This window comes from Anopheles marshallii, chromosome 2, assembly GCF_943734725.1.
Source record: "Anopheles marshallii chromosome 2, idAnoMarsDA_429_01, whole genome shotgun sequence".
Classification (NCBI taxonomy): Eukaryota; Metazoa; Arthropoda; class Insecta; order Diptera; family Culicidae; genus Anopheles; species Anopheles marshallii.
The window spans coordinates 17,136,510-17,152,055 of NC_071326.1; the positions used below are offsets into that span (position 1 = coordinate 17,136,510).

General features: G+C 45.1%; 1 protein-coding gene across 1 annotated transcript in view; it reads right to left on the reverse strand.

The window, feature by feature from the left end:
- Positions 1 to 14,285, reverse strand: part of LOC128719251 (neural cell adhesion molecule 1) — a 36,726-nt gene extending 22,441 nt beyond the window's left edge. The window contains exons 1-2 of the mRNA XM_053812874.1: positions 14,149 to 14,285; positions 12,180 to 12,388 (exon numbers count right to left, since the gene is read on the reverse strand). Of these exons, the coding sequence (XP_053668849.1) occupies positions 12,180 to 12,388; positions 14,149 to 14,267 (328 nt within the window). The 5' untranslated portion in view covers positions 14,268 to 14,285. The remainder of the gene's footprint in view (positions 1 to 12,179; positions 12,389 to 14,148) is intronic.
- Between the last annotated feature and the right edge of the window lie 1,261 nt (positions 14,286 to 15,546).

Sequence of the window (15,546 nt, forward strand, 5' to 3'; positions counted from 1 at the left end):
ATGCTAATGATTTGTTAGGAGACTTACCCTAAAAACACTATTTCTTATTAGTGTTGCCAAAAGAGACGGGAAAATTGTTTTTGTTCCACAGAGAACAATCTCAAAGGACATACACAACTTACACGAAACTCTTCTACCCGTAAATCATTTCGCTTGGGCGCAATAGCTGCCCCTCAGAAATGGAAGGTTCCGAAGAGAAAAGAACGAAGATTACGGTCGAGAGCCGAAAGCATGGGGAGGTGTGCGTCATAGCACATCCTCCAGATGGAAGAGCACAGCGACAGCAGCGTCTGGTCCAGCAGCGGGCATTAAACACACATTAGAGGAAAGTGAATAAATCTCTTGTGCAAAAATAAACCTTTCTTCTAGAACGCTCCGTCCCGTCTCGATGGTTTTTACTTAACGTCCCTTCCCAACCTCCAGCCGTGAGCCTGTAGACGAGACGAGCGCTTGTAAGACCGGTGAGTTTTCCAGCCCGTTTTTTCCCACCAGCCATCCCCCACCACCTCGATCGGTTTCAGCTTCCGCGAGCCACGCTTGCATGGTTTGCTGCTTTACTTTTTATCTGCTTTGCTATTCTTGCCTACCCGCACACTCCCGTAGGCGGTTCTTGTGGGTTTCTCACACGAACCTAAGAAGAAAACATTGATTGTTCGGTTTGGCTAAGCTGAATGGCCACCCTGCCACCGTTGTGAAGGGACTGGGCCAACAAAAAAAAACCTTAGGACGGAGATCCTTTCAATGGTACGGTTTTGCTGCTTACAGGGAGGCTTGAAGTCTCACCCGGCTGAACAGCACCGAAAGCATTAACGGCCATCCGAGAGTAAAGTGAAGCTAACGCAGAAGATTTGCCCACAAGGCATTGGCCATGTGGGGTGGGGGTGGAATCTGGAGACGAAAAGGCAAGTTGCTGGGAGATTCCACTTAACGGTGTAGCCAACAGTCAGCCATGCGAAACGTGAAAGGCGTACACTGGGACCGGGGACCTCTCTGCAACTGAGAACACTCGATACAGGCTACCGGGGTGGTTTTCCACCCCGCAAAAAAAAGGTAAGGGTAAAGACATGGAGCATGAATAACATGTCTGAAGGGAAAGAATTAGCGCCAAGATTTCGCAGAATCCAACGCGCGCGCTGATGCTTGAATTCGCAAACAAAGAAAAAGTGAGTCAAGTCAGTAACCGGGGGTGGCAAAGCAGATGTTCTCCCGAATGCCCGAATGAAAGGGAGCTGCGTTGTTGGACTCTATTTCTTTTTCCTCCTATTCATCTTCTACTTTTTTCTTTTTCATCAAGCATATCATGCCGCGCCGCGTATCCTAATTGCCGATTCAGTTTTACCAGATCTTCAGCGCCGAAACCCCGACGTGGGAGCTGCAGTCGGCTTACATGATACGGAACCCGAGAAAAACCACACTGGTTACTTGGTGCACTGAACCGAAAATAATACCGGACCATTCTAGCCGTTCGCTACTCGCTTCCCGAACTCTCGCAACAGGACGCCGGAGTTCTATAGCAAGTTTGTCGAGCAATAACTCTTGCATCGTTCTCCTTCGCAACCCGCTTCTTCGCAGTGGAGTAGGTCCCAATTCTTAAAGTGCAAAACCTTCACCAATTCCTTGATGTCCATGGTCTGGCTGGATCCCATTCGTTAGCTTTCAGTTTGGTGGCGGCCAACCGTATCGTTCGAACGGCAATTGCAGTCGCTTAATATTTGCTACCGATAATTTAACACAGCTGCAAATAGAACGCGAACCTCCTGTCCAGAGCTCCGGCACCGGCTCTTCATTGGGTAAATTTAGTGCCTCATGAAGCACAGGTATTGGGAGGTGTTTTTTTTTACGTTGTTTTGCTTCTTTTGGGCAAAGTGAACCCAGAAATTAACCTCTACCAGCTGTTCCTTGGTCTCTGTGCAGTCGCACGGTTTCGGTAGAGTGCGACCTGCGCACACGCGGTCAAGATTGATGTACTTCCACCGGTTTCCGGTGAACGAATTCGAAGCAGAAGAGTGCTCGTACTTTTACACAGCATTTTAACGTTCCTTTCTGTTCGATTGCTGCCTTGCACTAAAGAGATGCAATTTATCTAAAATGGTTTGGCGGAATTATTGCAACCAGATGTACGACCGGTCGTACCGGTACGCCGCAGCATAGAATGTTGCGCAAAGGGCAAAAATTTTCCCACGAACAGAGTAAATTGGAAGAATTAAGTTTAAACATTTGCAATTCAACTACCACTGAGGAATTAAACATTCAACACCTCCACACAAAGGCTGAAAGCATTTCGCCCCAGCAAATGAACTGAACCCATCGCCGCCCAGTGTGTTAACTTTATTGGGTTAGTACTTTAAAAGCAAACACACAGCACACATATATTTTTCATCCGCTTCATGGAACGATTCACGTTTGAAGTGCTACACACAAATCATCTCTCAATGATGTTACCATGCTATGGTTCCCGGTTCCCGTCGCGCACTGGGTAACCGTTGGCAGCGCCAGGCCGCCAGGCTCGCGTTCGAAGGATTTTATCTTTCTTTCTTTCGCTTTTTTTGCGTTTCCGCCATTTTTGATAGCACTTTACGACACCATTGCACGCGCCTTATCAAATCCCGGAAATGAGAACGATGAATGACAAACGGTAACCATAAGGAAGGGATCAAACAGCTTTTTTCCATCACAGGCGGTGATTTCTCTTTTTCGCTGCACCATGTTCGCCTGTATCATCGATGCCCCGGTTTGACGAGGTTTCCCTATGGTCAGCAATATTTCCGGCTACTTTCACTCGCCGGTTCTGTGGTCCGGATGTGTGTGTGTGTGTGTGTGTGAGTGCCACTTGAATGCGGATGAGCGTGTTTTGCAGTCAATCCAAATGGAAAAGCTTTACAGTATGGCTATCTTGCTCTGTGTATCTCACTCTCCGAATGAAAATGGCAAGCACTGATGAGCAGGTTGAATTTGAATACTGTCTAGCATTGACGACGATGAAGCGGGTGAGCTGGATATTGCTGTTTGGTTTGCTTTTTTCGATGGTTCTTCAATTTTATTCCTCCATCTCCATTTGGATTCCCGAACCGGGAACGGACCATCCTATCGTGTTTTATGTTTATTTCGTTCCATTTCATTTGACGCCCTTTTTTGTGGAGACCGATGTGTTTTTTTTGTTTGTTTGTTAGTTATTTGCCATTGCTGTTCGTCGTTGTTCGGTGCGGGTCATTATTCGCTTCACCGGTATAGACCATTTAGATTTTAACGGTTACTTTTATGCAGGGTAGCATCAAAGCGCTTTAGGAGCGTAGTCGCGTTAGGGACAAACGCGTCCTATCAAAACATCCGTCATCGTCCATTCCGGTTGAAAGGTGAGTGGTAATCGATGGGATGAAAACGGTTCGGGATAAGTTTACGTGACGCTGTACACTTGTGGTAGGAGGCGGAAAAGTACTTCACCGGCAGAAGGATGCCATTCCGCTGGCAGTTCATTCATTTCAGACTTTAACGCTTTAGCTTTTGCTTCAATTAATGCGACTGCATATAGCTTAAGTGGATCATTGGCACGTGCCTGGAGTTTATTGGGGTGAAAGTCACTTTTGCTAGTCCTTAGCTTGATTCATGTGAGTCATTACACGATTAAAAAAAATAAATACGAGTTCAGGAGCTCTTTTACTAAACCTTTAAACGTGTGTAAAGAAACTCACCCGTTATGGGCTGGTAATAAGTTCATAAGCTGTTATTATAAGCTTGAAGAGTATTTCAACACTCCTGAAAACAAACTATCGGTAGAGCTCGAGTCAATATCGACATTAAAAAATCAATAATAAAGGGATGAAATAATGCTAGACATACGAGGCATGTAGTTTTTTCCGATCTGCACATGTCCGATATGCAACCGTTAACAAAAATACAAACAATGTTAATGATCATCATGGCAGCACCTGAGCGAGTCGAATGGTAATTCGTGTGAAGTGTATTTTTAAGGTTGCATAACCTTCCAACAACACTTATTTACTTAGAGTGCGATGCATTGAGTTCAAATTAAACTTTGAATTTTCCTGTTATCCTACTTGTGTGAAGAAAAACAATTAATTCTCATTTTAAGTGCTAAATATTGCACTTTTTAATACAAAAAAAAGTTCACTCTCGGTGGCGCGCTGATCTCGAGTATCTGCACTCGAGCAAACTACCCAACAAAAGAGGTGTCCCTTTCATCATCGGTTTTCATAACGAAATTAAAATTCCTCGTCAACCTTTCCAATATAGCGCACATCGTGCTCGAAGGTCTTCATCGACTGATAATATTGCGATGACATGGCGTTCGATAACGCTTCCCATCGATTACATCGCCCGGGTATGGGTTGAGCTCATAAAAATGGCATCGTTATTGTCACTTTCACTCAGCTGGGAAACGAGCCACATCCAGCTTTGCTCGACACATCTTCAGGAGGGCTTCAGGAGCCATCACTTCAACGTCCGCGAGGCAGCTCTAATCTTCGCTCCCCGCCCCAGGGTCTTACGGCCGGGAACCGCTAGGACCGTTTCACATTTACACTTGACTAGCAGCAACATTATAAAAGGTCATCGGTAAGATCATAAATGCGTCATCGTGAGAAGAAATCGAACACAAAAAAGCTGCTGCCGTCTCTTTCCGCCTCTTGCCGCCTCTTTCCGTCTTTTCCGTTCCCGGTTAACCGACGAACCACTCGATTCGCGACCAGCTCAGTGCAGGAACGCCGGGTTTTTGGCGTGGTGAAGTACGGCTGAAGATGGAGAAATAATGGCCCTCGTGGAAAGGCATAAAAGTTCGATTTCATTTCCCGTCCGATACGGGCACGTCCACATAGTACGTCTCCACAAAACGCGACCGCATCCGGATCAAGCAAAAACTTCGTTTCAAACGCTGAATCGATGCGTTTTTTCAATACACCAAAGTTATGCGCCATAAAAGTTATACATTTCTATCGGTGATCGCGCATCCGTTTCTTTACGCTTTACGCGGTGGGAAATGTTTTTACTTCTCCAACCTCCCTCCAGCCCCTTCATTCGCCCAACCTTCCTGTACCTCTCCCCCGCCTCCCTCCACCATACAATGGGCGCCAGGATGAAGGCATTTTCAGAGCAAACCGAGCATACGCGTCCAAGATCGTGCCAAGGACGTCGTCGTCAGAGCGTCGCAACGGTAGCGGCACCATTATACCCGAGACACTTCAACTTTCGAGATATTTATTGTGGTTTGCAAGACCCGCCCAGTCTTGCAGGACTCAGTCGCCCAGGCGAACGAGTTGGCTCGCGGGTTCGAGTGGAAAATTCCGGAGGCAAAACGGGGTTTCGCGCTTCAGCCATGAACCAGCCTGAATAGGATATTGAAAATTATGCAACAAGAGGAAAAAACTTTTCCATAACTTTCATGTCTACCAAGCGCGCGCGCAAGCGGCATCCAACGACTTGCCACTACGGCGAAAGCATTCCGATAGCAGGGGCCAGCTGCTGTACATGCAGGAAAAAGCGATTTTCCAATAGAAAAATTCGAACGACCATCTTTCCGATCCGTCGCTGTCGCAAGTGTTCGATTCCGGTTGCGCTTCATGGGTACATTCGCACGGAAGTTGCCGTGCGTTAAGGTTGACAAATTCAAGAATATGGTAACAGCTTTGGAAAAGTTTTTGAACATGTTTTTTTTCTTCCTTCTTCGTTTGATAAAGAAAGAGAATGGACAGTTGTTGTGAATTATGTAGTGAAAGTTTTCTCTTTTTGCTGATGTTTGATAGTGGAGTTGGTAAACACGTATCCATACTTTTACGCTATGTCTTTTGAATCATTTGATTACTAGTACTTTTACAAATTTTTGATGGCATTAGTTTTCATATTTAACTTTTAAAAAGAGAATGTGTTATGATTAGGCACACACTCTATAGACACTCTGCGTGAAATAAAACGATAAAATTTACATACGGAGTAGGAAAAGATTTAGATATTTGTCAAACATCGGATCTAATCTAACAGATGTGTTATGATTAGAATATAACTTGGATTTTTAATCTATCAGCTACACAGACAACTGTGGTTTCATTAGGGCTTCATCTATTATGCAAGTTTACTCTCTTTAACTTCAATAATAAGTAAGTTTCTTGTAGTAACGCTATGTATATAAATCTAGTGATATCATTAAAAAAGAGCTAGATACATGAATTACGAATCATCGCTTTGTTTGTATAATATATCCTGACAAAGTTGGCGCAGAATAGCTACTACAAATAATAAGTTCTTCGGATATTCAGATTTTGCCACTTTTCGGCCCGGTTGTTTACGAGTCCTTAATATTAAAGGCGAATAGTTCTTGGTTTTCAAGTAAACTTCGAAAAACCATATGTGTCGTAAAGGACTATTAAGTGATAAGCATAAAACAAAATTATGTTTCCTTTTATAAATAATCATGGTTGAACCTTTCCACTTAGATCTTCCTCGTTTCATATTATTAACGATTTAAAGTGTCACGAAAAGGTACAAACAAACTTGCCTTTTCCCTGCTTCCCATCTCACATTGATTTCAAACGATCAGCAAATACATCGACTTAACCCTGTTTCCTCCACAGGAAAGTCTTTCAAAAGACTCGACCAGAACAATTGTAGATAACACATTTATCACGTCCAAACTGTTGCCGGAATCTATTTCAAAGTGCTTTTGCCAAAAAAAAAGGCAAAAGCAAACTCCCGATTTGATAGCAAAACATACACACACACACACACACACACACACACATGGAAAAACATGCGTTTGACCTCTGATCCCGAAACGGTTTCCGTACACGTACACGTTTGCCCATTTCACGTGACGCGTGTTGGACGAAACCCTCCCACGAGATTGTTTTCGCTCGATTTTTGGTCGCCCTTGTTCGATCGACACGAGTCATCATCAGTTAGCTTGTCAGAAACTCGACTGGAGTGTGGCGCAGTGTGAACAACCGTATTCGGGCGACATGCTTTCCATTTCCACAGTTCCTACGGTTGGCTCAACCCACTAATGGCGACCCTGGGTTCTGGGCATGGGGTCAACCGATGGAATGACGTCGGAATGGAATGCCCTGCCTTTGCCTTTCCCTACAGACGTCGGTGGTAAATGGTTGGGTGTGTGTGTGTTTTTTTTTATTCTCTTTGTCTCCGTGAACCCTTCTCTGCAAACTCTGGAGTGGAGTTCGCTGTGAAATGAGAAGTCAAGAAGGGGTGCAATCGTTGACAAACAATCGTTCGAGACATGCTGCTGCCTTGCGTTCAATCAACCGGAAAGAGGTGATCTTAACATTGCCTGCTCCTAATGTCTGGGAGTTTGTTTGTTGGTTAGATGGCAAGCGAGAAGAGGTGGATGTGGAGGAACAGGCAGGGTTACAACAACGGCTCGAAAGAAAACCTTTCCCAGTACAGGATCAATCAATCCTGCCGACGGTTCAATGTTTTCCTTCCATTAAGCTTTCCCACTACCACTACCAGCATCACGACTCCATGCCAAAACGGGTGTAAAAGAAGCACAAACAGCACGACGACGGCGAAGAAAAACAAATCGTTTTCTCAATGGAAGTCACCCTCGGCCCTCGTCTCGTTGGCTGTAACCTTCACGTCTCGCAGTCCCCGTTTGTCCGATTGTTCACTCGGGAGATGATGGTCTATGTGGCGATTCCGTGTTCCATTACTATCCTTTTGCTGCAATCGTATTTCATGGCCGGCCCGAATGCACGACCAAACCGAGATAAAGAGAGAGAGGACGTGACAAGTGTCCGGAGAACGTCGGAACGGATGGGGGAAAATAATCAATTTAACATAAATCGATCTGTTGAATGAGATGATTATTTGCAGCGCGCTCTGTTCCCAATCACCTTACGGGATGATTGTAGATGATGGCTGTTCAATGGGTTTGCAACAGAAGAGAGTAAAAAGCAAGTGCAAAAGAAGGAAACAGCGTGCCGAGCGGCGGTGGCAAATGCAACAAACGGAAATTAATCGGTCCGATCTCGTTAGTGGAAAAGTTTGAGGTCAGGACGATTAGTGCACCCGGGCAAATGCTCCCATTCCCATTCTGTGCGAGAGTTGTGACAAACAGCTTGACACTGGGCTGACGACCGAGGATAATGCGACGGCAATGGCAAACAGCCATCCGCACCACCGTTGTTTGTTACTGTCGCCTTTACTGTTCGCTTCTTCGCAACGGGGATGGGTCGTTGCAACCGGTCCACTAGGATTTGTTTTCCCGACCAGCCATTTCCACTGCCAGGCGCCTTCATATTTACGTTGCTTTGGCGAAAACCCGCTCCGTACCGGTGGAATCGTTCGACAGAATTATTCCACCAGGAGCAATACCGGCAGCTGGGGTTGATTGTATAGAAAGTTTTCTGCTGCCAGGCCGGTCACTGATTACGTGCTGTGTAGTTTGGCTTTACAGTCACGGTTCGACTGGTTGCGGCTGGTCCGAAGGGAAATGTCAGCATAATGAAGGAGCAAATTTTCAGCACAAAATGGTTTCTTTTAGCAGTGTGAAAATACACTTAGCGGCACAATTTCGTTATTAAACAGGGCACTAAAAGGAGTAGCTTGAAATGATTAGCTGAGTTTCTTTGGCGTTTAAAGGTATCGTTTGAGGAACTGATACTGTGGGGCGATAATGTGATAAACGACACATCATAAGTTTATGCAAGGTGAAATTAAATGTGAGTTCTTTACGGTATGAAGTTGAAACTACAAAGTTCTCATTTCGCCTGAGACAACGGCTCCTCTGTGCATACAACCGATCGTTATCTTATCCCCAAGCATTACAAAACAAACGCCCCCGAATTGAGCGATAAAAAAGTCGTCGGTCAAATCTCATAAGAACAGCATCTTCAGGGTTCCGTTTTTAAAGATAGTAAAAAGGAGTGAATAAAACTCACTACTTTATGGTACATAGATTGTTACGTCGAGGACGGCTACACTTGATGACTTCTTGTGGCCGTATGTAGTGGCCACAGTGTACCGGGCTTAAAAGCTCAATGACAAAGCATCGTTCGAGGGGCCGGGTGCTTCGTTTAATAAAATCAAACCCCGAGCAAGTAGCTCCGAAGCAGAAGCAAGCACGAGGTACGAACCGCTCGTGTCATATTCCAGCACCACGGTGAGCTTTGCTTTGGTGCGCAAAAGGCCACCGCCATAACGCAACGACACCGGCCAAGAGTGGAAAATAACAAAACTCACATTATTACGTTATAAATTTCCACTTTAAAAGGTTATCTAAGGCCACCTCAGATCGCAAGTATCCGGCGGCCCGCCTACAGTGCCCAACATTGACACTCGTCTATGTTGCAGGGTGCTCAGGGTTTGGGACACACCTACGACATCTCACGGTGCGCTCTCAACTCTAACGGATGCAAGGCAGCAGCTTGGTGGTTAAACCACTTCTTCGAGAACTCTTTGCAGCCATATGGATCGGCGCTCGGTGTGTGGGAGGGCCGGTCGTTCGTACTCGGAACGGTATGTTTGTAAACGGTTTAGGTTATTTTTATTCCATCAACTTTTCACTCACAGCAGGGCACGCGCTCATACGCCTTACCAGGCACCTGGGGTGTATGGACGGTTCACTGCCTGCCTTCAGTTCAGATGGTGAGCAAATGTCGCAAAATGCTTCCCCAGATAAATATGCCATTTTATGTTTTGCGCTTGGAGTACCGGCCCGTTCCGGAATCGATTTTGAGCGGTTTAATGCTTGTAAAAGAGTAAGTGCAACTTGGTATCATTTTGTTTGTCTTTCATGATTTCCTGGGCCTCATTTTTTTTCGTCTAAAGTGTGCTGTGCGAATTGGATTACTTAAGTAATTGGTCTCTAGTGAGCTGATGGTGATTTGAAACTCCAATCTTAATATCCTCCGACAGAATGCAGACATCTCAGATTGGCAATCGGAGCCATCTTATTGTAGTATGATAGAGAGTAATAGAAACACACCAACTCATTAATATTATTGTGCATTTCTGATGATTTTATTGAAACAATAATGCGGCTAAGCTGCAGCTCTTAGTGTAACCAGTACTCTATGGTAAAGGGTTTTAATCAAACAAAAGCCAGAAATTGCAGGTCTGGACCTCTTGAGGTATTAGTGTCATTAAAGGAGAAGAGAGAAGTCTCTGCTTTATTTTCCACCTCATACTCAGTAATAACAACCTTCCACAATAGGTGTAAGTAATTCATTTCGCAGATAGTCTACTATTGTGATTGGCAGGTCAACAAACGTTATTAGAGTAAAATGAATACATGAAAGCAAGCAAAAGCAATGAAATGGAAATCATTGTGAAGCAAAAACCTTCATTCTACTGCAGAGATAATTCTTTCAAACGTTATTAATAAGTTGCCCATTGATTAACTTTTCGTTACCGTGTAGGAATGTTGCCCTTATTTCGTATCGGAGAACATCATTTCACCTACACTCTAGTCCCGCGTGTCAATAGAAACTCTTGAAGCACTCATGTCATACGTGTAATATTTATTTATTTACCCACCGTTCAGGACAAAAAAAATCAGTTCCCTGTCACAGTATCGTCAACGAGTAAGGTGCAGCAAGGTTTGTACACAAATATCAATTTATTATCCCACTAGAACGGATGGTGAGCATAACGAGTAGATGTCCGTATTATCCACTCTCCATTCCACTCTTCACCCACGGTGGGAGGACAAAAAATATGTCCTCATGGGAATTTCACAAAGCTGCTCCTTTGCCGTTACCGGTAACTAGCCTACCCGTCAAATCAAACATGTATGGTACCACCGCTTCACCAGGGAACAGTGCCACGGTTTCCAGTGGATCTGTATTCTTCCCTTTTGTTGGCCTTTACCATCGATACTACTCAACTTAAACAAGCCCAAACAAGGTCGGGCAAGTGATCGAACTGACGGAATGACATAACGGTCCACCGCTACTGCTTACGAGCAATCTTGACGACACTAATCCATCTGGAGCAGCGCATCGAGTGGCAGTCGGTCGTCAAGATGTCAATTTGGGAAGTTTTGTGACCTGCCATGTGCCATGTCGTGTATGCTTGGCCCTGGTACCGTGCGCGCGAACTCCCGATTATGATTGCTCTATCATAATACTCTATCATCACGGGTACAGCCCGAGTTTTTCGATAACGACCATCCCACCCTACACACCGGACGGTCGTAAAGATATGTCACCAGCATTTGCCAGAGCATTACGATTGTGTGGTGCTTTATGATTCGATGGTGGCTCTTTAACATCGCGCTGGAAGTACTTTTAAAGCGATGTTGGTTTCATCTTTTTCCCTCACATCTTCCCGCACATCACATCCGGGCACTATATTTCCATTGCACAGAAACACACATTTCGATGTTTCATATCCGAACGGAAAGATGTAAGTACCGGAGCAGGAATCATGATACTGGCGCGAACGCAATCGGACAGACCGCCGGCAAACCAAATTGGTCCCCGGTGGAGCGTAAAAGAGAATCGGGCACTGGGTTTTAATACCACGCAGTTACAAGCAACGCTATTGATTCTGATTTATATTTAATCATTACAACGTTCACTGAAATCAACGATACAGCCGGCTGCCGGTGGGAAACCATTTCCCCAAACGATCGTACTCGGGATAAGGTTCCGGCGGCCGTCCTGATAATAGCGATGATGAGTGACACGAAAGGGGTTCAGATCGACACGATAGGAAATGGTTTAACTGTCGAGGGAATACTTTTTCGCGGCAAGTGATTTACAATTGTTTGATGGAAAACCATTGAAGTGTAAGCGGTAAGTGCTTTAAGCCGAAAAATTGTAACACTGCCGCAAATAGTCGTTTGCCATTCCACCATATCGCTTTGTGGAATTAACCCATCTTGAGATGAAATCTTATTCAAGTATCCAAACCGACAAAGTTCTGATCTGTAAGCGCACGAGCTTTTGGAATTATCACCATCTGACGTAATTTGTTTTATTATCATTATGCGTTAAGTTAAGTAAAACCTAATGTTGGAACATCATTAAAACGGAAACTCTCTCCGTAAAGACTTCAAGAGAGTTTTGTCGTGAAGAAGTTACCTGCAAGTGAATTTATTTTCAAGACATTTTAACTTTTTGTATTTTGGAATAGTTTAACAAATACCACATCCAGTCACAACCGCGCAAATCAATTATCGTTTGCAGTTAACCAAACCAACCGTTACTTACCGATTATTGTAAGATTTACGACACTATTTCTAGTTTGTGCTACGATGAAGTCCACCCGACACCGGTACATGCCACTGTCGGTTTCGCGAACATTCTGTACCGCCAGTTCGCCCGGTTCCTTCTCGAACTGGAAGTACGCCCGATCGCCGAACATGGCATCATCGGACCAGCGCTTGGCCGATCCGATCTCACGCCCTCGAGTATCAGCACTGTGAAGAGAAAGAGACATTAAGCAATGAGAAGCAGGTACCTTCAAAACCCCAAACGAAGCCAACCGAGTAACGAGAGGTGTCCTGTATGAAATGAAGCCATTCGCATGTTGGTGAAGTTGGGAAATCTTACATTTAATTTATTCCAGCAATATAACTTAATACAGTATTCCTATCATGCGGCACAGTTTGCTCAAGTTTCGGACGAATTCGCCAAATCTCAATCTTCACAATTTGTGCATTTGTTGTTTGCCTGCGTAGCCGTGTCCTTTGTCGTCCATCACTAATCCACTCACCGCACCAAAGTACGGTTCTCGTGGGACTGGAACATTTCTTAAGGTATTTGGGGCGTTGGACCAAGTCTCGTACAAGAACATAAAAAAAGTGAAAAAAGTACGACTAAAGATGAATTATTTATTCACACCTTCAAACGGGGAGGCCTTCACGCGGCCAAAGCAACTGAAATCGTCGTTGCATAGCGTCACGAAGCCTTTGCCCCGTACCCGCACCCAAGACGTTGAGATTGGGTGAGGGCCGCGAAGGACACGCAGTACGCAAAGGAAACATGATCTACATAATTGATGAAGAATTGATTGAAGTGTTGCGAAATTGAGGCCTGAGAGCGAGAAACTTTTGTCGACGACACCCGCACACCCGATGATGTGGAATGTCGGCTTTTTGCCGTCGTCGTTATTTCGATCAGCTTATTCGGGTGGCAAGGGATTTTTATTTGGACATTTCCAGATTGTGCAAGCTCGGAACGCAGTGGAAAACAGTGCGTATTGGCGTTTGTTTCGCGCTGATTGGCGTTGATTGATCTTTTCTGTTGTGTCATGTAAAAGGTTAAGGATAAATCAAACAGAGTCCTTTCTTTAATTGAAAGCTGAAAACAGGTTGTACGTAATTTGTTTAGCTCAAATATTAAAAAGGGAAGTTGTTGAAAAAAGGCCGTATGAAAAGAAGTCATTTGGTTGACTTTATCATTGATTGATTGAATCATGCTTCTTCATCGTCTTCTTTGGCATTACATCCCCAAATCTGAAGGCCTGCCTTTTACGTCTTACTTTGACTTTACTTATCATGAACTGCCTTCTGTCACAGTCTGTCCTCTGTGTCCAGGGAGGTATCCCCGATGAGATTTGGTTCCGCTTCAGTCGTGTAAAGACCGGCGATATTACCACCCATGCTTGCAACGTTTCTCGCAACAGCTCTCTAATGTTTCTTCCAACACAACGATGTGAGATTTAGTATCTTCGTACGAATGCAAACGCACTGTTCGTCATGAGATATGTTTTGGGTCCTTACACCAAAATCCTCACCGTATCCGTGGCCAACTAATCAAATTAGCCGTTGCAATAGAAACACTGCACTGCTTGCTAATTAGAATAATACAACCCGCAACTCTAACTACCAGAACCAGTACGCTCTGTTCCTGCGAGTGCAATCTCAATAATTGGTTGTATAATCAAATGAGATCCTTTCGTCAGCAGCACTGTCCGGTCGGAAGAGGTTCGTATGCTAGCATGTGTTTGGTACGGGTCTGGTGGTGCAAACAGAAGACTCGCTGTTGCCCATAAATCAGTCATTCGTGGAGCTTTGTAACTAGGCGCTGGTTTTCGTTCAACCAGGATTGAGCCGGTGCCGATCGCGAAACTTTCGGCTAGACACTCTTCCATTTCTGTTTTGTTTTTAACTCGATCCACACACACACTCCCCTTCCGTGGGTCAGTTTTCATTTTGTTGCCGCGTAATCGGCTTACCTGTATATGGGCGATCCTTTATCTTCCCGGTACCATAGCACCAGCACGACATTGTCACCCGGTTCGTGTGTGCTGACGTTGCACGGCAGATAGATTGTCTCGCCAACGAGCGCCTCCATCGTAACGACAGGAACTGTGGAAGAAACGAATACGAACGTTAGAATGGGAGTGAAACATGTCAATCCTGCCTGCCAGCCGTTCTGTTCTGCCGTTCGCGGGTGGACGGCACGGAGCGCGAGATCGTGTCCGGGATTTATGTCAATATTTTTGTCAACTGTTTGCCAATATATCCGCCTGGGATGCCTGTCGGAAATGAACGCCACCATCAGCACCATTGGCGACGAGCATGAAATGTTCCTTTTTTTTTGTTTCCCATCCTTTTTTGTGCATGTATGTATGTCTGTCAGAGTGTGTTTGTTCCTGTGCGTCACTGCCCCCAAACCGTGGGCGTACTCTTATGCATATTACATTCGATTGTTGTTCCAGCTTGAAGTCGCCCCTATTTTTACGGGCGCTGTTTTGTGTTTTTGTTGAATTCCCGGAGTCGTATGCGAGCGTGTGATATGTTTCTGGTCGTTTTTGCTTCCCGTTCTACAGTATCGACGATTGGATGCCCAATCATGCTTTTGCAGGTCATCCAGGAAGTGGGTGGAGGGCACGAGGATGTGAATGGGGAGGGGGGAGATAAAAGATTCATACAACAAAACTCAAATGAATATTCAGAATACAGCATCCAAACGAGGAGTTGTCGAACGTCCGCATAGGGATATGGGAAAAGTGGCACTAACGAAAAAAAAAAAAACCACTCATACCCCAATGCGCACACCAACACACACTGATGAACTCCAGTTTAGTCCCGGTCATCGTTTACTGCCACAAATCGTCCACGGGCGCTTCTGCAAACGTTGCGGAATCTGTTTCCGGTTGCCAGACCACGTCTCGAATACACGTCGTTGGGTGTTTGAAATCATGAAAATGGACCCAGAGACCGTAGCATGTACCCATCAATGAGACGCGGCACAGCTTCTCCAACAATAACAGCAAAAAAGGTTCATTGGGTGCCGAATGAAGATACAAGAATTCGGAAACCTTGATGGTAAAATGAAGCTAACGCAACGGACTGCGGATCAAATGAAAAAAAAAAAACCCCGGGCCCTCCATCACGGAACCCAACAAGAACGTGATCCTTGTTACACGGCTTATCCCGTGCTAGCACGGTGTTGGATGTGAGCTAACCAATGGCCCCGAATTGGACCGGATGAGAACAGGCAGAAGAAAAAAAAACACACTACACTCACCCAACCCGGATTGTAACGGTGATCCTGCGCTGCGTCACGTTGAAGTAACCGGGATAACATCAGCTTGAATTCAGCCCAACATCGCACGGTCCCATCAGTG